The sequence below is a fragment of the Leopardus geoffroyi genome, chromosome D2 (genome assembly GCF_018350155.1).
Source record: "Leopardus geoffroyi isolate Oge1 chromosome D2, O.geoffroyi_Oge1_pat1.0, whole genome shotgun sequence".
Classification (NCBI taxonomy): domain Eukaryota; kingdom Metazoa; phylum Chordata; class Mammalia; order Carnivora; family Felidae; genus Leopardus; species Leopardus geoffroyi.
The window spans coordinates 17,214,421-17,238,938 of NC_059334.1; the positions used below are offsets into that span (position 1 = coordinate 17,214,421).

At 48.6% G+C, this 24,518-nt stretch overlaps 1 protein-coding gene across 2 annotated transcripts in view; it reads right to left on the reverse strand.

Annotated features, from left to right (window-relative positions):
• Window positions 1-24,518, reverse strand: part of TRIM67 (tripartite motif containing 67) — a 56,562-nt gene that overhangs the window by 14,894 nt on the left and 17,150 nt on the right. The window contains exons 2-5 of one of the 2 annotated variants that reach the window (XM_045437379.1): window positions 5,598-5,693; window positions 4,324-4,446; window positions 3,170-3,280; window positions 1,438-1,597 (exon numbers count right to left, since the gene is read on the reverse strand). In XM_045437379.1, the coding sequence (XP_045293335.1) occupies window positions 1,438-1,597; window positions 3,170-3,280; window positions 4,324-4,446; window positions 5,598-5,693 (490 nt within the window). The remainder of the gene's footprint in view (window positions 1-1,437; window positions 1,598-3,169; window positions 3,281-4,323; window positions 4,447-5,597; window positions 5,694-24,518) is intronic. The other variant, XM_045437381.1, reaches the window with a different exon arrangement.

The following is a 24,518-nucleotide window of genomic DNA, read 5'->3' on the forward strand; positions in this document are numbered from 1 at the left end:
AATGTTATCATGGTAAGTTCTGTCACAGCAAGATCCAGAGAAAGTTTTTATATTCTAGCCTTGTTCCGGCTCCGGAGATTTTAGATATAAATACAGTCCACACTGACAGTTTTTAAAGGGAAAACTGCAACATCAGATTTGTAAAACTTCCAGATTTCCATTTGGCTCCCGTTATTAGGGGTGTCTCCCAGATTTCCCCCCATGGTTTAGCTGGGTGCAGCCCTGTCTTACTTACAGACTTGGTCTCAGGGCTGGCTGAGCGTAGCTGACTCCCCGGGGCCTCGGTTTACAAACAGGTAGGGGTCCCCCTCTATCCCTAGGCTCTCCCACGCCCTCTGTGAATCCCTCCCGGAGCAGTGTCCAGAGCGGCTCCAGGCCTCCACCTTTGGCACCTCAGCTTTTCCCGAGACCCCCTGTCTTCTGCCGCACCCCTGCACACTCTGCCAGGCTCCTCCTGCTCCTCAGCACCACATCTCATTCACACCCTGGGCAGGCAGCATTTCCCAACCTGGCCCGAGGTGCAAACCGAGTGTGGGAGGGAGCACGCAGATGTGCAAGACTCCTGTTTCATCTTTGGCGTAAAAATGGCCACACGTTTGGCGGGTAAGGATTTCCTGCGCTGACAGATTCTGCAGGTGTAGCACTCCCTCCTTCGATATTCTGGTTTTAAAAAACCAAACAGCTTCCTTGCCTCTCCTGAATGTGGCCTCGATGCCTCTGGAGAGGCGGCCTTTGCATCAGGACTGGTTCGGGCCATCGCTTGCTACTTTGTAACCTGGTGCAAGCCACTCAACTTTATCTGACCCTTAGCCCGTGTCCCTCGTGGCTCTCTGAGCTCACCTCCCAGCCTCCTCCACCTTGTTCATTCTGCTCTCACCTCTGACCTTCTTGCTCTTCTTCTTGGAACCCAGAAAATGGATTCCTGCCTCAGGGCCTTTGCATTTGCCACTCCTCTGCCACCTGGAATGTTCTTTCCCTATACTGCATCTCTCTCCCCTCAAAACATCCCGCTGTCCCCAAAAGCCTCTTTTGGCCATGACACGATGTATCTGTGTACTGTCTGTTTCCTTTTCTGGAATATCAGCTGAGTCTCGTGGGCGAGTGTGTTGACTTGTTCAAAGCGGTGTCCTGCGCCTAGAACAGTGCCTGGCACAGGGTGGACAGTCACTAAGTGTCTGAATAAACAAAGAACCCTCTTTTACAAAGGAGAGAACTTGGACTCAGACGGGATGCCACCCGCCCTAGGTCCTCCAGCTACCCAGGGTGACCCAGGCTGAACTGGGACTTGGGCCCCGGCCTGTGACTTGGGCGGCCTTCCCCTCACGCTCTGCCTCACTCTGTGTGTCACCCGTCTTCTGAGGACACTAAGCTGCCCCCCTCAGAGTGGATGCCCCTTCCAAAAGAGGCATGGACAGAACTGGGCCAACCACGGCTCACCCCTACATTTCATCTGGATGAAGTCCAGCTGGTGGATGGCTTGCAGCAGTGGCTCGCTGTCCAAGGTCAGGTCAAACTCCGCAGACACTTTTGGCTCCAGGGCGCCTTTGACCCACTGCTCCTGAGACACCTGGACACGCTTGATCAGAGCATCCGAGATCTTAAAGGGGAGCACAGAGTTTAGGGTTTCGATGTGCAAAGGGAAAATCATGCAGCAAGTGATGGGTTAGGAGGAGGGGCTTGGTGTCTGTGGCTTGGGGACAGGAAGGGGCTGTGTCAGCCGTATGCTCTCAGGCCAGCCAGGGCAGGGAGTATATGATCCCTGCCGGCATGCCACCGTGCAAATAAAAGTGAACTGTATTGTTTAAATCGTATTTTAATTTTTTTTTAACGTTTATTTATTCTTGAGACAGAGAGAGACAGAGCATGAATGGGGGAGGGGCAGAGAGAGAGGGAGACACAGAATCGGAAACAGGCTCCAGGCTCTGAGCCATCAGCCCAGAGCCTGACGCAGGGCTCGAACTCACGGACCGCGAGATCATGACCCAGGCTGAAGTCGGACGCTTCACCAACTGAGCCACCCAGGCGCCCCTAAATTGTATTTTAAAAGGGCAATAATTTAAATGTAAAGAAGAACCTGCTATCTAAAGGTATCGGGTGGGGCGCTCGGGTGGCTCAGTCGGTTGAGCGTCTGACCCTTGATTTCAGCTCAGGTCACGATCTCATGGTTGGTAGGATCGAGGCTGGCGTGACAGTGCAGAGCCCGCTTGGGATTCTCTCTCTCTTCCTGTCTCCCTACCCCTCCCCTGGCCTGTCTCTCTTTCTCTCTCTCTCTCAAAATAAATACACATTAAAAAATATGAAGATATCAGGCCAAACCGTTTTGTGAAGCAAATACACAAAAGCATTCTTCCTTATACTGCTTTTGTGAGATCCAGTACTTTGCAAAGTGAAACATACTAGCAGTTCCTCCCAGGGTCTGAAGAGAGCGCTTCCTGTATCCCTGGAATTTTGAAGCTTGCTCCCCACAGTGTGTCCTCTCCCTCCTCCCAAGTTGCTCCAAACTGTCCCTCCATTGCACTCCCAGCTCTGCTGTCTTCCGCTGGAAAGTCCTGCTCATTCAGACACTTACACGTCCCTGTCGAGCCATCCTGTGAACCCTTCGTGGGGACTAGTGAAGGGGGCCATCATTACCCCATAGATGGAGCGCTGAGCCCCTGTCACTGCCCTGTCCTCTAGAGATGCTCGTGGCCCTGAGTCAGCCTGGCTGTTGGAGGGATGCCCTGGCAAGCCTGCATGGGCTCTGCAGGCAGCGGCCATCTGTCCAGGCCTGTGGCACTCCGCACACTGAGGTAATGGGCCGTGTGGATTCTGCTAACTCACTTCCTCCAAGCCTCCAGCTTGTTTGGCAAAGACTGTCCTTTCCCATTTGTGGAGAAAATGTTGAGTTGGGGTCTCTGGAAGTCAAAGCATAAATGCACGACACGTTGGCTCTAGGTATTATGACATTTGACCTCCTCTTTTAACGAGGGCACAGAATCAGGGTCACAGCTAGCAAGAGTCAGACGAGATGAGAACCTGGGTCTTCTGGAATTTCTGAGCAAGGGAGAATCTACTCAATTCCAAGCCACTGGTAGGGACCGTCCTAAAACTCTGGATAGCTTGGGAAGCGGTGGTGGATTTGGAGGCAGGAAACCAAGCCTCCCTGGGTTCTCCCAGTGCGCAGGCTCACCTGTAGAAAGCCAGAGGGGTCGTTCTCCTTGATCACCTCTAGGCAGTACTCCATCAGCCCTGTTGACTGACGCAGCTTCAGTGTGCAGTGATTGATCTGGTCCCAAACCATCTGTGATGAAAAGAACCCCTAGTAACCATCTCATCAGAGGAGGGGCAGCCAGGCTGCAGTGGAAGTTGGAGAATTAGCACAGAGAAAGCCCTAGACGCTGCAGCGCTGGTCTGCGCACCTTGCACCCTCTCGAGACTCTGGCTGTTCTGCTCCTGAGCTCCACGCGCCCTCTTCCTTGGGGAATAAACGGACCCACCGCCCAACAGAACAAACTCTCTGCCTGAACCCTGGGCACTAGAGAAAGTGCACGGTCTGAAACTGTCCACGCGATCAGTGACCACCTCCTGTCTCACTTTTCATCATGGGTGGTTGTGGATAACTCCATGGGCTCGGCCTTTTTACTTGGAAACCATGGGCTATCCCCAACACGCATTCCTCCTTTCCTTGGAAGTAATATTTCCTGCTTCAGTTGGGAAATGTCTATGAAATCGGTTGAGCCGTCAAGGCAATGAAGCCGTCCTCTGTCAAGGCAGAGCGTTCATGGCACCTGCCCGGAGCAGGAGCCCAGCGTCCTGTGAGGGGACACCCTCCCCTTCCCGTGGTGGATATTTAACAACGCAATAAATATTTAATATTTAATAATGCCATAACAATACTGCATTATTATTGCTGCTTATTGAATGTGTGAGATGTTAGAGAGGGCCTGAAGAAGGTGACAGAGCTGGCGACCCGAACAGAGGGCGGCCTCACTACGGTCACTGGTCACTACTGCTCTGCAAGCTGAGAACAGGCGGAGTCCCTTAGATGGAAAACAGGACTTCAGAGGAGATAGGAGAAGGGTACCCCTGCCCTGAGAACAGCAGAATTCAGCGCACCTGACTGTGGCTTTGCAGGGACAGTGTGGGTGATGGCTGGCTTTGGGGAAAGTCACGTGAGTGTGAGCACGTCCGGGGCAGCTGGCTTATCCCTTCCTTGCCTCATTCATTCATTCATCCACTCATTCATTCATTCATTCATTCTCTCACCCACCTAATATTGACCCAGTCCACTCGCGGTGTGGAGGCCACGATGGGAAACGAGGGTGTCGTCACCCGGGGACGTACCTTCAGCTTGTGCTCTCTCTCTTTGGTGACCTTGGTGAGCAGCTTGGCTTTCTGCCGAGTTAAAGCATCGACCAGCGCATCACACTGAGCAACCAGGCAGGCTTCGTAGTCCAGTCCGTTTTCCTGGGGGGAGCAGAGAGCTTTAGACAGAAGACATGCTGAAACCCGGCCAGTGCTAGCCGCGAAGACGTATTTCAGAGAGGCTTTCCCCAGAGTCATCTGTAACATTACTGCATTGGAAACAACGTAAATACGAATCAGGAGAGGGTACCATGAATCCTGGCACACCAGGATGGTGAAATATCCGGTAGTCGTTCAAACCTCGTCCGTTGAGAGTTTTTAACGTCTTGGAAAATGCTCATGAGGGACTGGGAAGAAAACAGAAGGGGGGCTACAAGTTGCACACAGCATAATTCCGTCCTGTGTGTGCGTGCACACGCGTGTCCACATTGCAGAAGAACATGGCAGGATGGTGAGGTGGTCACCCCAGGGGGGAGATATTGGTGAACCTTTCCGTGGCTCGCTCACTCTCTACTTTCCAACATTTCTATAATACATGCTTTTGCTTTTTTATAATCGGAAAGCAGGAAAACAACGGAAGACTGCAGGATCTCGGTCAGTCTTAAAAAAGAATCCTTCTAGGTCTCAGAGATCAGCGGGGATCCGGACCTCGTGTTACAGCGTCTGGTGAAGCTCTCACACCCAGGAACTCAGAATGTGACCGTGTTTGGAGACAAGGCCTCTGGAGAGGTGATGACATTACAATGGAGGCATTCGTGGGGGGCTGATCCAAGATTAAGAAGTCGGTGCCTTTGGTCCGGTCTGTATGAATGGGCCCTCCACGCATGCACATTCGTATAGAGCACACGCGTGTGTGTCCTCTCCCCTGCGGACAGCTCCTGAAGCCAGAGACTTACTGATCTGTGTTGGGCTCAGTATGTGGCACAGTAAACACATTTACGCCGTGAATGATGTATCGATTCCCTGGGTACAGAAGCGCTGTGCACAGATATTACATAGGCCTCCGTGGCCGCACGGAGTGCTGGCCCCTTTCCAGCTCTCGTTCTACGATTCCCCGTAACTGGGTGCATGTGGGATCCCTTTCCAGTATCAGGGGCCACATGACCGTCAGCGGCTTGAGCGGGTGATGTCTGCAACGTCCGAGGCTGTGCAGCAGGACAGTTAAGCCTCCTGTGTTCGTCCCGCACAAGACGCTCGCCACAGGACCCTCCCTTGCTACACGCCCGCCCTCCCCGTGCTGCAGCTCTGCTCACCTGGACCTGCTGCAGGATGTTCTTCAGCTGAACCAGAAACTCCTTTGCTTCTTTTGCCTTATCGGAAACTCCATTTAAGGCCTGTGACAGTTGGGCCTAAAAAGATACCGAGCGGTGAAAAGACAAATCCGGCGTGAACGGCCCTGAGTTTGCGCCGCACCCGAAAGGCTTGTGGGTATGTGAGGGGCTAGAACAGATCCCGCGTGCTGGAGCCGTATGGACTGGGAGCCCTACGGCATCCTCTGGAAGTGGGACGCAGCCTCCTGTGGCGGTCCCCTTAGCCCTCCAGAGTCCTCCCCTTGCAGAGAGCAGTGTGGGCAGAGGGGGCTCGGAGGGGACACCAGTTGCTGGCACCCAGAGGTGGAACTGCCAGCCCGGATGGAATCTATGGCCTTTTTAACAAAATGCATACACGTGCAATCGAATTGGTCTTCGAACCTAGCTGCTGGAGACTGATGACCTTGATTGTGGCCATATTGACCATGAGTCACATTTTGCTAATTAAAAAACTGAAGACGGGGCCAGAAAGGCCAGGGTCACATCCGGCCCACCCTCCCCCTCTAGCTTCAGGTCTTTGTTCCAATGTCACCCGGTCAGCGAGGCCTTTCCTGATGACCCTATGAAATAGCCCTCTCCCCTCGCTCTGCTCTGTTCTTCTTTATAACATTCATCACCACCTGACACAGGTTTGTTTACTGACGGTCTCCCCTCGCCCGCACGTAAGCTCCCTAGAGCAGGGACCTTGCCTGGTTTGTTCACCTCTAGCACTGGGTACATGGTAGCACTACATGAATATTTGTGGAATGGGTGAATCCGTGAATGAGATTCTTTTTTTTTTTTTTTAGTTTATTTCTTTTGAGAGAGAGAGAGCGCACATGCCTGCAAGCAGGGGAGGGGCAGAGAGAGAGGGAGAGAGGGAATCCCCAGCAGGCTCCACACTGTCAGCACAGAGCCCAGTGCAGGGTTCGATCCCATGACCCATGAGATCATGACCTGCGCCCAGAGTTGGACACTTAACCGAGCCACCCATGTGCCCCAGTGAAGGTGATTCTTTAGACCGTACCAATGATTCTCAAAGTGTGGTTCCTAGACCGGGAACATCGGGGTCACCTGTCACCTGGGACTTTGAAACGCGACTTCTCTGGCCCCACCCTCGGCCCTACTGATCAGAAACTGGGAGTGAAGGCCCAGGAGCCTGGCTTTTATGAAGCCCTCTCAGGGGATCTGATGTAGTTTGAGATCCACTGAACTGTACCAACACAGCCTGGTTGAACATCTCTGGGGAACATGGTAAATGAAGCCATGGAGTGGAAAAGACCACTCAGGGAAAAATGAGGAGAGAGAAGGAGGGGCCTCAGACCCAGGAAGCATCCACACTCAAGATGAGGTCAGGGTGAGGTCTGGGCTCTGTCCTGCTCCTTTCTCCACTGGCCTCCCCATCCCTACCCCCGCCCCAGGTGGTTTAGGCTCCGCCCCCCACAGCTCACACAGGGGGTACCACTTTCTATTGTAAGTATCTATGCACGAAGACTAGCCAATGGAACTTACGGGAATGACAGAAGGATTCCGTGTCTGCTCTGATTCGGCAGCCACCAGCCACGTGTGGCTGCTGAGCACTGAAAAGTAGCCAATGTAACTGAGGAGGTGCATTTTAAATTGTATTTAGTTAATGCTTCACATGTGGCCAGTGGCTGCTGGTGTGGACAGCCTTGGAAGGTTACAGGTCCCAGGATAACTCAGCCCATCCCCAGAAAGCTGCACCCCCAAAGAGACTGAGATGTCAGGATTGTTCATGGGCCCCAAGAGGATCTTCAACAATCGGGATTTTACTTATTTATTTTTTCAAGATATACTTATTTTTTTTAATTTAATTTTTTAAAATTTACATCCAAATTAGTTAGCATAGAGGGCAACAATGATTTCAGGAGTAGATTCCTTAATGCCCCTTACCTGTTTAGCCCATCCCCCCTCCCACACCCCCTCCAGTAACCCTCAGTTTGTTCTCCATATTTATGAGTCTCTTCTGTTTTGTCCCCCTCCCTGTTTTTATATTATTTTTGTTGCCCTTCCCTTATGTTCATCTGTTTTGTCTCTTGAAGTCCTCATCAGAGTGAAGTCATCTGATTTTTGTCTTTCTCTGACTGATTTCACTTAGCATAATACCCTCCAGTTCTATCTATGTAGTTGCAAATGGCAAGATTTCATTATTTTTGATTGCCGAGTAATACTCCATTGTATATATATACCACATCTTCTTTATCTATTCATCCATCAGTGGACATTTGGGCTCTTCCCATACTTTGGCTATTGTTGATAGTGCTGCTAGAAACATGGGGGTGCATGTGTCCCTTCGAAACAGCACATCTGTATCCCGTGGATAAATGCCTAGTAGTGCAATTGCTGGGTCGTAGGGTAGTTCTATTTTTAGTTTTTTGAGGAACCTCCATACTGTTTTCCAGAGTGGCTGCACCAGCTTGTATTCCCATACAATAGGGATTTTAAATGCAAGTTTATCAGTGTCCAGAAAAGTGTGGCACCTTCCTCCCTATTACACTCTCCCAAAGCATGGGGCCCACAGTGGCTGCAACAGTTCCTTCCCCAAGTAGGGGGGAGGCATCTCCCATGAACCTGTATAGTCCTTGATGCTGGGGACTTTGTCTTTTGTCTTTGCATTTCTAGACAGTGATGCTGGCACAAAGCAGGGGCTCAGAAAAGCCTCACTGGCTGGATAAAAAAAAAAAAAAAAAAAAACAGATTGATTGCTTCACTGGAGGTACATGCTAACATGGGACAGATTCCAGGAGACCTATCACTGCTGCGCGCACCCTTTGCCAGCAAGAAGTTCTGAGAGGCGCCATTAGTGAGGGTCCTTCACCCTCCTCCTGGTACTTGGAGCCAACATGGCTCTGTCCCCACTCCATCCGGCCAGCACCGGCCTCCCAGCAGCCCAGCCCACCGCAGGGCCTGTCCACCTGCTTCCTGCTTGGCAAGTAGACCAAGGAGCATGGCAAGGAGCCCAAGAACAGAGTGATTTTGAAGGACACAAGTGACCTTAGGCAAATACCCAGCTCAAAGGGGAATAATCTCACAGCTTGGTAGACACTGCTTCCAGACCCACCAGCCTTGCTGTCTGATCTTTCCAGCTCCTTCTTCTCAAGGCACCCCCAGAGAGGCTGTCCAAGCACAGACCATCCCAGGGCCCAGCGGCGTGCTCATCCACGTGGGGGCTCCTGTACCCTGGTCTGCTGTTTCCCCACGGAAGAGCCCCTGATGGCAGTGTGAATGCCGGGGGGCATTAATGGAAGTCCCACAAGCACAAACTTGTACTTTTCTTGACCCCCATTGCTCTGTGCATGAAATGGCCACAAGTCACCTCTACTTGCCGGGGGGACAGCATTGTAGAAGATGGACCTGGGCATTCTAGTGGAAAAGGAGCAAAGGTTCTGGGGGCAAAGGTGGAAATCACTTCTCGAGGGACAAATGGTTTATATGTTGGCTATGTATTAGGGGTTTACAGCATATTGTGTTTTGCTTCAGTTTTTCTTTTTTTTAAATTTTTTTAAATGTTTGATTCTATTTTTGAGACAGAGAGAGGCAGAACATGAGCCAGGGAGGGGCAGAGAGAGAGGGAGACACAGAATCCAAAGCAGGCTCCAGGCTCTGAGCTGTCAGCACAGAGCCTGACGCGGGGCTCGAACCCATCAACTGCGAGATCATGACCCGAGCCGAAGCCGGACACCCAACCGACTGAGCCATCCAGGCGCCCCGCTTCAGTTTTCCTTAAGACACATGCTTTTTCTTTTCTACAGGGACTATTTGGAGTGCTAGCAGAGGACATGGACAATTGTCCTTTTCTTTTATTTATTTATTTTATAAAGAACATTTTTTAAAGTTTTACTTATTTATTTTGAGAGAGACAGAGACAGTGTGAGCAGGGGAGGGGTAGAGAGAGAGGGAGAGAGAGAATCCCAAGCAGGCTCCACACTGTCACTGTCACTGTCAGCCCAACTTGGGGGCTCGAACTCACATAACCATGAGATCATGATCTGAGCCAAAACGGAGAGTCAGATGCTTAACTGACTGAGCCATCTAGGTGCCCTGAGAATTGTCTCTTTCTGGTCTGAGAAATAAGAATGGATCGTGTTGTCTCTTTGGATGGTGACTATACCAAACTCTTGGAAAGAAAGGAAATCTCCAGGCAGAAGGTAAAATTTTTTTCATGACTGAATGGATTTTAACCTGAATCAAAAAAGTTGCATTTTATGTCTCCCTATTCTTTTTTTTTTTTTAATGTTTATTTATTTTTGAGAGAGAGAGAGAGAGAGGATGAGAGACAGCAAGCGGGGGAGGGGCAGAGAGAGGGAGACAGAGGGTCCAAAGCAGGCTTGGCACCGAGAGCAGAGAGCCCAATGCGGGGCTGGAACTCACCAACCATGAGATCATGACCTGAGCTGAAGTCAGATGCTTAACCAACTGAGCCACCCAGGTACCCATTATGTCTCCCCATTCTTTTAAGGCTGGAATTGCATTCCTGTAAAGTCTCTGAATGGAGACAGGCAGCTTGAAAATATAAGTATTTCCCAGCTGGGTCAAACCAGCTGCCTGCCTGGCCCAGCAAACTGTCTTCACCAAGAGCAGCTTCTAGGTACACAGGGCAGTCCTCTGCCTTCGTCTTCCATATTCTGGATGGCGGTGCAGAGCATTATAACGCATGGGGCATGAGAACTCTGGGCCAGCGTGGTTCAAATCCTGGCTCTGTCACCGGCTGTGTATCATTTTTATTTCTTCCTTCCATACGCCATCTCTTTGTTCTGTAGTGTCCTCTACAAGACGGGGATGATAGTAATAACCCCTCCCTCCAAAGACGTCTTACCATTATGCAAAGACCATGTGAGGATACAGTGATGGGGTGGCTGGCCATTGGTAAGGCAGGAAGAGAGGTCTTAACAGGAAGTGACTCAGTCAGCACCTTGATCTTGGACTTGCAGTCTCCAGGACAGTAAAAAATGAATCTGTTGTTGATTACCTCGGTCTGTGGTATTTTGTTAGAGGGGCTGAAAGAGACCAGGGCGTGAATTTATCTAAGTTACCTGACTGGAATCTATTGTATTTTCATTGCAAATGGCCTCAGAGATCATTCTCATCCATTTGTCATGGGCTCTGTGCAGAAGGTCCTAAGCTGCCTCTGTTTAAACTCGGTCCTTGTTCTCAAACATCCTTGGCTAGACACCAGGGGTCTAGACATGGCTCAGTCCAACCTCTCATTTCATACACGAAAAAACTGAGCCCCTAGTAAAAGGTGACTGTCAAGGAGTGCACAAATGCATTAGCATATTACCTTGATGGTAGATGGCACAAATTATACGGGTAGTATGCCTTACACACAGTAAACACTCATGAAATGTTTCTTTCGTGAAGTTGCCCAAGGTCATACAGCTTACTAAAAGCCATTCCTGTTTGAATGTAAAAGGTCTAGAACCCCCTAGGCGCCCCTCTCAAGGAAAATATTGTCCATAGGCTTGAAGGGGGTGGAGGAATGAGACCCATGTTATTACAGTGTCTATTTGTGTTCATTTAACACCAGCTACTAATGTTTGGAGAACATTTTTCCCATGAGCTGCTGAATCCTTCCTTTTAGCACTAGAGACCCCACTACCAAATGAGAAAAGGCAAGGCTCCCAGTAGAACTGTTAGCCCCCATCAACTGGGGAGTGAGGTAGGGCTTTGAGTTCAACGCTGCCCATATGCCCTGATGGGGGAAATGTGTCGTTACATGATGAAGCTCACCACTTAAAGGTCATGCCAGGAAACTGAATCCTGCATATCCAAATTACCTTGTGACTGTTGTCTCTCAAACAGCTCTGACCATGTCATTTCCCCTCTCACCAATGGCCTCCACTCCCCACTGAATCACGGTCCAGTCCTTAGCTCAATGTCCAAGGCTCTGGACATTGTCACCCTCTCTGGCGTTACCTCCTAGGGCTGCCCATGTGGTTTCCATCCTTCAGTCAGACTGGACTCAGCAACCCCTGGGCTCCCCTCCTCCTTGCTTGGGGCCTCACAAGCTCTCTCACTCCTGCTTTGCCTGCTGTTGCCTGTTAACATCCCATCCATCTTTCCATCCATCCATCCATCCATCCATAAAGACCCTTCCCAAATGCTACCTCCTCTTGAAGTTTTGCGACCTTCAGCAAATGGAGTGTTCCCTTTGAATTCCTCAAACAGGGCTGGCTTCTAGGACATATCTCACTGTCTTTGAGACAGGTGGCCCAGGAGAAGTGCATTAACTTTCCTGTCCTGTTGGCCAGTGCCAGCCCCTGGTGCCTGGCAAGCTTGCCCTGTGCATGTTGTGTGGGCAGCACGATGCCTTACACCTAGAATGTGCTGCATAAATATCTGTGTCAGTGAATTGATTTTGTTCTGGATTTTGTCTGACTAGCTACCTTGAGCTATTCAAGACTCAATTCTCCCACCTGCTGGGCATAATTAAAATGGCCATGTGGCCACTCTGAACCCACCATTTCCAGGGCACAGAGCCCCATATGGTACTGGGCATTGGCAATCTGACCCTACCCTAGTGATTGAGATGATTTTCATGACTTTTGGGTGTTAACTCTTTCTAGTTAATTGCCACCACAGATCCACCCAAATGTAGTCATACTAGGTGGGACTTCTGATGTCCTTCCACTCCTGGCTCCTGCTTGAAGACCTGAGCAAACTGCCAACAGCTGGAAAAGCCCTGTCTCATAGCAGCACCCTCCTTTCTAGCTGGCAGACAACAGCTTTGTTTTCCAGTCTTCTCCAACCTGCTAGCCACACGCTTCAAGAGCCCAGTAACTAAATGAATAAAACTGTCCTAGTTGTCAGCCTAAAGTGAGGCTTGGAAAGCCAGTGGTGGGATTTGATTGCTGTTACTATTGAAGCAGATGCAGTGACAGAGCTGGAGACTGGAAAGCCTAGCACTCCAGTCCTTGGAGACAGCTCACAGGGACAGGTGGGTACATGGAGTTCCCAGGAGGGAGGAGTGGATAGACCCACGCAGGGTGCTGAGATGGGAATGAGAATACCCTCCCCACAATGAGGCAGTGGCAGCCAGGCCTCCCAGAACCCTCTAACCCATAAGACCCTTCCTTCCCAGTCGGCTCCCAGGACTCAGCCCCCACCCCCAAGGGGCCAAGTCATAGAGACTTTGATCCAAAGGGTGTGAAGGACTGATGCTAAGGGGCAACATGGACAGGGCCCTTAAGTAGAAGTCTGCTTTGAGACAGATCAGACCAGTATTTGCTCTGAGGGGAGCAATGCTGAATGGCAGACTTCTTCTGGGTTTACTGTGGGTCACAGGCTAAGGGGACCCCCCTAGTAGCACAAAATATCTTTGCCGGAAGAACTAAGCAACCAGGGGTTACCCAGACAGCTTCTTTCCAGTGGATGTGGGCCAGGTTTGTGGGGAGTCCCCTGAAGCAAAACAGTTTAGACAGCCCCTCTCCCCTCCCTGGAAGTTGGGTTGGGGGTGGAGGAGAGGGTGCCAGAGTGGGGAGGGGCTGAACAGCTTAACACTCTGGTCCCATGGCCAACTGTAGGTTACCTAGGAGCTTCCCAAAAGTCACCTCATTAATGTAAAAGAAACCTTTATTGCTCTCATCACTTAGGAAATTTCTAGGGTTTTAGGAGCTCTGTGCCAGGAACTGGGATGAAGACCACATATATATTTTATTTTTAAATCACAATATCACACTACCATCACACTAGGAGGGTGTGAGAGGCAGACTAGAGAGGTGGGGAGGGGCACATGGGCAGCTAAACTCTAGAAGAGCAAACAGAAAAGAGGACTTGCTTTTCATCTGTGAAGGGCATTCCCAATGGCTCTCTCTGCTGTCACTGAAACTAGATGTCCTGTCCCTCAGCCTAATCAAGTGACCACATCCAGCAAGTCTCCACAGGGAAGTACCACCAGGAACCCTTTGCACACAGCCCGGCTCAGAGACAGTTTGCTCTCCCTCCTCCTCCTGTGCTTCTGGGGCACTTGGCTTCCTCTGGACCTGCCTTTCCTACACCTCCTCTGCAGCGTGACACCCCCTCGGGAGACACTAGAGAAGGGATACATTGAAAAAGGAGCTGGATATTCACAGAGCATCTGGCACACTCACACAGAGGAGGAGGTGGTAAAATGGGGTTGCATGGGCCCCAGAGTATTTCTCCCACCTTTTCATCCTCTGCTAGTAATAATGTGTTGGTTTTTAAAATTTGTGGCTGGAGAGGTATGAGCAGTGTTAAGACATACCCACCCCCACCCAAGCAGGTGGCCTCCTCAGTCTCCTAGGGTAGAATCCTACTCCCCACTTGGGGAGTCCAAGCCCACTGACGTCTTTTCTTTGCATCTTCTGAAATGTTCTCTTCTGCTGTGTAAGAGCCGGAGGACCTAGCAACTAGGACCCCAACGACTAACACAGTGGTGACCTTCCAGCTTCATCATTCCCCCGGGAGGCCTCTGAGCTTTCCGTTCGTAGATTTATCTTCTGTTCGAGATTCATGTGCCTGGTAAGACACATGACCTTGCTGATCAGGCAGACGTAGATGCCATGGGACTATGTTAGTAAGACGGGCAGGCCTCCGACAGGGGATAGAAGCAATCCAGATGGCCAGAGCAATAACTTTCCATTATCCCACAGTCAAGATACTTCTCAATTCAAGCCCTCACCCTTGATCAGCTTCAAGGGGATGTGTTATGGGTTTAATTGTGTCTTCCCAAAGAGATATGTTGGAGTCCTAACCCTAGTACTTCAGAATGTGAGCTTATCTGGAGGTACGGTCTTTACAGAGGTGTTCAAGATCAAATGATGTCGTTAGGGTGGGCCCTAACCCAATCTGACTGGGGTCCTTATATACAGGCACAGAGATAGACACTCGTGGAGGGAAGACACCATGTGAAGACTTAGGTTATGCAGCCACAGGCCAAGGAACTATCAGAAGCTGGGAGAGAGGCCTGGAACCAATCTTCTCCTAGAGCCTTTGAACCAAGTGGCCTTGTGTTGCCTTGATTTCAGACTTCTGGCCTCCAGAATTGCAAGAGAATAAATTTATGGCATTCCAAGTCACTCAGTTTGTGGTACTTTGGTGTCTTTTTGTTGTTGTTGTTGTTTATTTACTTAAAAAATTTTTTTTTTACATTTATTTATTTTTGAGAGATGGAGAAAGACAGAGTGTGAGCAGGGGAGGGGCAGAGAGAGAGGGAGACACAGAATCCGAAGCAGGCTCCAGGTTCTGAGCTGTCAGCACAGAGCCCGACGCGGGGCTCGAACCCACAAACTGTGAGATCATGACATGAGCTGAAGTCAGACGCTTAACCGACTAAGCCACCCAGGTGCCCTGTTTATTTACTTTTTGAGAGAGAGAGAGAGAGTGAGAGAGAGTGAGAGAGAGCTCAAGCAGGGGAGGGGCAGAGGGAGAGAGGGAGACAGAGGATCTGAAGCAGGTTCTGTGCTGACAGGGGAGAGCCCCATGTGGGGCTCAAACTCACAGACCATGAGATCATGACCTGAGCCAAAGTCGGATACTCAACTGACTGAGCCACCCAGGTGCCCCAGTTTGTGCTACTCTGTTATGGCAGCCTTGGCAAAATGCAAAAGGGTCTAAGCAGGATATTCACAGAAGTCCTGCTTAAACCATAAAGCCAGGGGTTGATCCTGATCTGTTCTGTCCTACCTTGAAATGGATTCCTCCTTCTATAAAAAATCCTGTCTCTGCCACAACATCTCTCCCTCTGACCCTTGGGGTTCAAGGTTTTCTCTTCTGCAGCTCATGCAGAACAAAGTCAGAACTTCTCCACCAGGCCATCAAGATTTTCATCCACTCATTGGTTTACTCAGTCAACAACCATCTGTTGGCCTCCCATAGATGAGGAAGACACGTTATATGGCTGGAAGGATTAGCACCTTCTCCCTCCCTGGGCTAACTTGAAACCCAGGCACCTACGTTCCAGCAGATCCACAACCCTGGCTTCTCCCCCACAGCTGTGAGCCCTTATCCCAGCTGTCACTTCCACTAATAATGGACTCTGCTTGCCCAAGTCTCACTCACAGTTCTCCTCTTCCATGAAGCCTTCCAAGAGTCCATGAGTTTGTGGGACCCCTTCTCCACTGTTCTACCTTGGCCTTTTGCTTTCCCCAGTGATAGTCCTTATCACTGTGTGTCTTGAGATCTAGTTCCTTGCCTACCTGCCGGTGTCACTCACTGGCTTGGGACTTTCAGAGTGAGAAGTTCTGTGCCTGCACAGAACAGGCACTCAGTAGTGTCTGTGAATTGCTCGCTAGTGAATAGTGAATTGACTGAATCTTGCGCCAGGGACTCTGGGGGCAACAGAAAAGCAGGGATACGTCTTAGTTCCCTTGGGTGAGGTCCAGGGGAGCAGCTGTGGACTGTACTTTGTTCTATTTCTAGGGACTCTGATGCCCCGTTCCTGAGGTAGCCTCACCTCCTGGCCTGCCCCGTCTGGCTCATCCCAGCTTCATGGCCCCTTCCAGGGGTCCTACCCTGGTGGGGGTGCCTGAGCTCCACTCCTTTGGGCAATTTTAGATTCTTCCCCATTTAAGATGAGAAACATAGAGCCAGACGCTTTTCTGACTTCCTTCCTTTGCTTTCCTTAGATCCCTCCAAAGCAGATGGGTGGAATGGAGGGAGGTCTGGGGGGAGGGGAGGCTCCTTTCTTGCAGAGAGGTTTCAGATAAAGGCTATGCCAATCCAGACAACGGTGGAGTGTGGCCAGGAATGGATGCCGTGTAGCTACATGTTGGCTGGCTTGACTCAGAATTTCCTGCAGATGGATATTTTCCCTAAGTCAGCCACTCAGGCTTTGGTAGATGGGAGACGATGACTGAAGTGCTTCCAAGGTCCCAGTTCAGCTTCACACTAACTCAGGCCCTGAGAGCACGATAAGCTGACCCTCTACCACATGCCAGCCACGAGTTCAGATGCCCTGCCCCATGTTCACCCAGTGACTCCTAGAAATGGACTTTGGAGTCCGGGTCTGAATGCAAACCCTAATTTTTTTTTTTTTTAACATTTATTTATTTTTGAGACAGAGAGAGACAGAGCATGAACGGGGGAGGGTCAGAGAGAGGGAGACACAGAATCTGAAACAGGCTCCGGGCTCTGAGCTGTCAGCACAGAGCCCGACGCGGGGCTCGAACTCACGGACCACGAGATCATGACCTGAGCCGAAGTCGGCCGCTCAACCGACTGGGCCACCCAGACGCCCCTGCAAACCCTAATTTTATGTGACCAAGTTTCTTACCCTCTCTGAGCCTTTGTGTCCTTAACTGTGAAATGGGGTAATGATACATGCCCCCATAGGGCTGTGGCAGGGTATTAGGGAGAGCGTTCACGGAAAGCCCTGGGTTCAGGGGTATTCCACTGATGGTGGTTCTGAGCATAATGAGACCCCAGAGAGGGCTTCTCCAGGCAATTACAGGGCCATACTTTTCTTTTCTTTTCTTTTTAAACTTTATTTATTTATTTTGAGTGGGAGGGGGCAGAGAGAGAGAGGGAGAGAGAGAATCCCAAGCAGGCTTCACACTGTCAGCGCAGAGCTGGATGCGGGGCTCTAGCCCACGAACTGTAAGATCATGACCTGAGTGGAGATCAAGTCAGATGCTTAACCAACTGAACCACCGAGGCGCCCAGGACCATAGTTTCCCTGCTGTTGGCCATCCAGTTCTTCATAATAGTACTTTATGCTGCTTTGAGAAACTGCCTTTTCCCCCGTGGGGGACAGTCGGGTGGGACTGGAATCAGCCCTGATATCATCGTCTTCACCCCTACAAGGGGCAAATGCATGCCCTGATCTAGGCCCTTAGTATACCAGCTCCTTAGAATTCAAAACTCAGCAAAGGGACAAACAGACCTGGAAAAATAAGCTTTTTTTTCCATTGCTCCCTGACCAGATTCCTGCTATTAGACCATTCCTGTTGGGCTTGCTTCTCAGCATTTGGAAAAGCCTTTGGAACTGGAATGCTGGGTTCGAATCCCGGCTCACATACTCCCGTGTCCTCAGGTGAATCATTTCATCTCTCCCTGCCCCCATATTTCTCAACCACGGAAAGGGGGATAATGGCGGTAGGTACCTTCTAGCGTGATAAAGTGCGTTCAGACGTGTGAGGAGCTGAGAACAGAGCGTGTCTCCCATGCAATGCTGTGCATGTGCTCACCACTGCTATGCCTTCAATCCCGGCCCTCAAAACTCCCCCTGACTCTGCGAGCACTCAGGAAAAAAGGATGATATTTCCAATAAATCCTCTTCGATTCGAGTTGCCCAGAATTGAATTCTTTTGTTTGCAACACAGAACTCTAACTAATTTAGTGGCAAGGAGGCCAAACAAACACAGATAGCTGTGTTATGATTCATGATTCGATGAATCTGATCCTTATGGAGATGGGGAGGCGGGGAGACCTCTTTTCCTTCCTACCCACGACTCAGCTTCAGACTCCCGACTCTCCAAATGCTGACAGCTCAGGAGTTCTCCATGAGCTCTTGCCCCCAGGCATGCAAGGGTTGGGGGGCAGTCCGGCCTGTCCGCTGGGATCTTGAAGCTGCCAATATTGATATATCAGAGCCCCCAACCAAACTTCCTGGCTGGGACTTCATGCTGAGGTCAAAAATAAGAAGAGGCAGGCCTCCTGGCTGATATCACCAGGAAGTAGCTTCTAATCATTAAATATACCCATGGGCACGCGGTTGCTTCTTATTCCGAGAAGGGGGTCCATTAGAGCCAAGTGACCCTCAAGGGTGCCCATGTGCAGGAACCAGACTCAGAATAATTGGAAATTGCCTGTCCCCCCTGGGACTCGGGCTTGTCAGTTCCTGTCACGGTTAACAGGCAAGGGCAGCGGCTGCGGCCACCTTCCAGACACAAACCACCTTAGCACAACCTGTCGGGCTGTGCCACACCTTTGCACCCCTGCCTTGCTGTTCACCTGCCTGATGTGTCCTCCGCTTTGCCGACGCATGCAGTTGTCATTCGAAAATCGGCTCAAGTGTCCCTCCTCCAGGTTGTCCTGTCCCCTCCCTCCTTCACTCTCCCGGAGTCTATGGAGATGCCCCTTTTCTGGGCCCCCGTGTCACCCTACACCTTATTATATTATACTGTTGTCATGCGTTTATTTTCTCTTCGGCTAAGCTGCGTGGTCCTAGAGGATGGAAATTCTGTTTGCTCCACCTCTGTATGAACTACCAGGGTACAAAGTATTTGTTGAAAAAATGAATTATGTTTTTTATTAGACAACAAGACACGGAATTTCGTAACGTGATCCACGGATTGGAAGCAAGGATTAGAGCTCTATTTTAGCTTTGAATTTTTTTTCTTAAGTTTATTTATTTATTTATTTTGAGAGAGAGAGCATGAGTGGGGGAGGGACAGAGAGAGAGAGAGAGAGAAAGGAGAGAGAGAGAATCCCAAGCAGGCTCTGTGCTGACAAGCACAAAGCCCAATGTTGGGATTAAACTCACAAACCGTGATATCATGACCTGAGCTGAAACCAAGAGTTGGACGCTTAACTGACTGAGCCTCTCAGGCGCCCCTCAAACTGTCACTTTTAAACTTGCTCAGGAAGTATTAGATTTATGTTTCTACCATAGTCGAATACACGGATTTTAAGCAAAATGAAACCACCCAGAAAAAGGTTCAGGACAGAGAAAAGAAGTTCAAGGAAAACCAAAGTGATAAAAAAGTCACCTCCGGACAGGATGCCCTCTTCCAGGAGTCGTATGTGTGACAGGGAATATCTATCCCTTCATAGTTCAGGGGTTCATGAGAAAAAGCCCAAATTAAAAAAAAAAAAAAATCAGGTCTGAAAACAAATCTAAACATGGTTCTGGTAGAGGACAGTGCTAGATTTAAAAAGTGGTTCCTCATTATTATGAAATCAAATGAAAAGATAGAATTTTTTTCTTTATTTTAGAAAGAGAGAGAGAGCGAGTGTGTGTGTGACAGTGGGGGAGAGGCAGAGGGTGAGACAGAGAGAGAATCCACACTCAGTTAGGAGCCCGATGCGGGGCTCAATCCCATGACCGTGGGATCATGACCTGAGCCGAAATCCAGGGTCGGATGCTCAACTGACTGAGCAACCAGGCACCGCGAAAAGATAGAAACATTTTGACCAAGAAACAGAGCAAGGCTCAGAAGGGAGAGGCAAGATAGTGAAGTGGAAAGAGTGTGGTTGTATCAGACAGTGTGAAGCTAGTTAAGCCATCGTAACAAACACTCCCACACACAACTCAGACGCTTCCAACAGCAAACATTTACTTCTTGTTCTCATTCCTTGTACGGATGGGGCAGGAAGTACAACCATCCCACAAGGAGGGCAGAAGGTGCTTTGTAGAAATAATAAAATGTAGTAACATGGGACGCCTGGATGACTTGGTTGGTTAAGCATCCCGACTTTGGCTCTGGTCATGATCTCCTAGTTTGGGAGTTCGAGTCGCACATCAGGCTCTCCACTGGCACCATGGAGACTGCTTTGGATCCACTCTGCCCCTCCCCTGCTAATTCTCTCTTTTTCTCCCTCTCTCTTTCTCTCTCTCTCAAAATAAATAAACTTTAAAAAAAGGGATGTTCTTAAAAAAATATATATATATAAATGGGGCACCTGGGTGGCTCAGTCTGTTAGTGTCTGACTTCAACTCAGGTCATGATCTTGTGGTTCATGAGTTCCAGCCCCGAATCAGGCTCTGTGCTGAAAGCTCAGAGCCTGGAGCCTACTTCAGATTCTGTGTCTCCCTCTCTCTCTGCACTGCCACCCCCCTCAAAAATAAATAACATTAAAAAATTTCTTTTTAATGTAGCAACATGATGTCTGGAGTCAGTCCCTTTACTAGCCATGGGCTCTTGGGCAAGTCTTCGCTCTTCTATAGAATCTATATGTTGTGGATTACAGCACCTACTTCTGACTTGTGACAATTAAAATTGAAAAACATATCACACCCTGTGCCTTTTTTTTCTTCCTTCCCTTGGGTCATCTACCCCTCCTTCTACGATTGCCTTCTTTCTCCATCCTCTACCTTCCATGCTGTTGACTTCAATGCAATGGATCTGACAGGAGTCAGAACAGCTTAGGGCAAGGCAAGTATTCGAGTGAGAGGGACAGGAAAGGAAGACAGAGACAGTGGTCTTAAATACTTGCTTCTTAAATACAAGTGCTGACAATTGCTTCTTAAAGACAAGATCGTGGCTTTATATATTCAGGGAGAAATAAGAAATACATCCCTAATGTGTTTTAGTATTTGTATATGACTTTATTTTAAAGGAAGTAACAGGCTAAAAAATAACATGCAAAGATATATATGAATGGCCACTACATTTGTAAAATTTGTGGTAAAAATTTATACACAATCTAAATTTTCAGGAATAATGATTAGATAAATGGTGCTTTATTCAGGTAACTGAATACTCAGCATCCATTAAAATGGCAAATATATTTCTATTTTGACATAGAACAATCTCTGTGATAGATTGTTCAGTAGAAAGAAGAACATAACACCAAAAAACACACATAAAAATCTCATTAAAAAATTATATATATAGGGGTGCCTGGGTGGCTCAGTCGGTTAAGCGTCCAACTTTGGCTCAGGTCATGATCTCACAGTTCATGGGTTCGAGCCCCGCATCGGCTCTGTGCTGACAGCTCAGAGCCCGGAGCCTGTTTCAGATTCTGTGTCTCCCTCTCTCGCTCTCTGCCCCTCCCCTACTCGTGCTCTGTCTCCGTCTCAAAAATAAATAAACATTAAAAAATATTTTAAAAAATTATATATATATAAATAAGTAGTGTGTGTGTATACATGGTATATACCGTGTGTGTGTGTGTGTGTGTGTGCGTGTGTATGTATGCTGTATCTATCTATCTAGCCACTATTAAGGTAATTATATGTGTGTGTGTGTGTGTGTGTGTGTGTGTGTGTGTGTGTGACACACATTGTAAGTTGTAAAGGTACAGGTGATTTTTCACATTTTTCTTTGCATCTTTGTATTTTCTGAATTTTTTAAACAATGAGTATTATTCTTCTTTTTCAATCAGAAAAAACAATAAAGCTATTTCTGTTTAAAAAAAATAACGTTACTAAGATCTCATTTGAAATCTCCACCACTAAGCAATTTTAGAACGAAAACTAACAGCCCCATGTTCTTTCCCCCAAATACCTTCTAATGCAGGATTTAAATGTGAGAACAACGTCTTGATGCTATGTATTGTTGCTGCTTTTATTTCTGTATTGTAATTCCAGAGTAGCTAACATACAGTGTTAAGCGATGATATTTCTTTGCTGTAATCCTGGATGGTTAATATTTTCAATATAGTTACTTGTGGTGATTATCGTGAGGACTCATGGGAAAATGGTAAGGCTGAAAAGGCTCCCGTGAAGCCACCCTCCCCCCCATCTCTTCTCCTACTATTTGCCCGGAGTGTTCAGACACCTGCAGATGTCCAGCACTGCCACCTAACACCCTCGGTCCCTCCCCTACCACAGGACCTTCATTGCCCCTGACCCACAATTGGAGTCTAAACCCCCACGGCCCTTAGTGAGTCTGGTCTCTGCAACGTCAGGAGCAAAGCCAGTCAATGTGGCTGAATATTGTCACAGGGTTTTAGGAAACAGTTGGTTTGACCTGCTTGGATTTGTAACTTCTGTCTCTCGATTGCCAGCTCTTTTTTTGTTTCATTTCTCCGTCCAGGTTGATTTATGAATGTTATTGTGTGCCATGGGTTGAATTGTGTCCCACAAAACTTCCTATATTGAAGTCCTAATCTCCAGTATCTCAGAATGTGACTTATTTGGGCTGAGGGTCATTGCAGATGTAATTAGTTAAGTAAAAAAAAAAAAAAAAATGAAGTCACAGTGGAGTAGGGTGACCCCTTATCGGATGTGACTGATGTCTTTATAAAAAGGGGAAGTTTGGGGAGGTCTGGGTGGCTCAGTCGGTTAAGCGTCCAACTTGTGATTTTGGCTCAGGTCATGATCTTAAGGGTTCATGAGTTCGAGCACCATATAGGGCTCTTTGCTGACAGTGTGGAGCCTGTTTGGGATTCTCTCTCTGTGCAGCGCCCCCCCCCACTTCAAAATAAGTAAATAAACTTAAAAAGCGAGGGAGGGGAGTTTGGATACTGAGACACACACACACACACACACACACACACACGGAAAATGCCATGTGAAACTGGGAGTTCATGGCCACAAGCCGAGGAAACACACCGAAGTAGGAAAGAGGCCTGGGCTGCGTCCTTCCCTAGAGCTTTCAGAGGGGGCATGGCCCTGCTGGCACCTTGATCTCTGACTTCTGACCTCCAGTACTGGGAGAGAATAAATTGTGGTGGGTTTAAGTCACCCTTTGTGACAATTTGTTTCAGCGGCCCTAACAAGGGGCCATGATGTATACTCCTTTTACCTATCTATCTAACCATGTATTCTTTCATACGTATTCACTGCATGGGATCATATCACACGTCCTCAGTCTCCACATCATAAATACAAGTACTGAGTTAAAGGGAAGGCAGGCCAAGTTCCTCGTACCTTCAGGAAAGAAGTCGAGGACCGCAAGGAATGAGTGCCTCAAAGGTATGATAGGGACCTTTACTCCATCTCATTTCATCCCACACCAGCCTTTCAAGTGGAGGGAAACTGAGGCAGGAGAGCCATTAAACACTAACCCAAAGACACAGCTCCAAAGTGATCCTAGATCTTTTGATTTCAATTCAAATCCTTCCCATGACTTCAGCCAGCGAAGGACCAGAAGGTCGGTCCCGACAATCCTGGGATAGATCTCTCTAGACATCCATTTTACGCGATGGTGTGAAGTGGTCCCACCAGAGGACCGATGCTGGAAGATGGACCCAGTGCCCTTTCACACCACACTTGACCCTGACAATAATACCACAACAATGATGATAATAGTGGCTTTCCTTTTTTGAACACCTACTACGGCGTGTGCACTGCCTTAGTTTCTTGAAGTGCATTATCGCATTTAGTACAAGGTCATTCCCTGGCAAGTGATGGAGCTAATATTACACTGTATATTAATTACACTGGAATTAAAGTTTTAAAACTTAATGACAAAAGTGATGTAGCAATGCTAACATCTAGGAAAAATCCACCAACATTTCCAGCTAGCTTCTGTCATGCCATGAGATTAGCTCACTGTTTCCGATACCACTTCCACATATAATGAGAGAAGGGAGTGCCATGCCAGCAAGTGCGGATGACTCTTTTCAATAGGGGGACCAGAAAAATGCAAAATCCCTCCTCCCCTCATTTTCCGTACAGTTGGCTGAATCACACTCTGTTTCGTGATTCACCACGGATTCATAAGGATTCCACTGGAATAGTCATTTGTGGCATTGCTCTTAAAACACATTTTGGTATCGTCACTATTCCTTTATTAAATAAATGTTTCTCATAGCCTACTGGGTGCCAGCCGCTCTGCTGGGTACTGTGAATACAAAGATAAATAAGACAGTTCTTGCTGTCAAGATGTTCAAAGTACAGTGTTATTTATGCATGGGATGTATAAAGGTGGTTAAATAAGGACAGACACCTGGTAAGTCTCTGTTAGCTGCAAGACCCCATCGATATGTATAAATAAGGAAAGTCTAATCAAGATGGGATTTTATTTTTAAAGCTGTCTGGAGTATTACAATGAGTATTACTTGTTATAATAAAGTCTCGTCTCTGTAATAAACTACTTCTCGGAGTAATAAAGACTCTGAGAGGACCCTATTGGCAGGAAAGTAAAATTGGGCACAGCCATGACCATGAAGACCGGCCAGAGAGCAGACAGTAATTCAGATCATGTGTGGGTGGTACCAAACAAGCCTGGGATAGGATGTCGGGCCCAGAGACCCCACGGGACTAGAATCCTGACTTTGCCAATGCACAAAAAA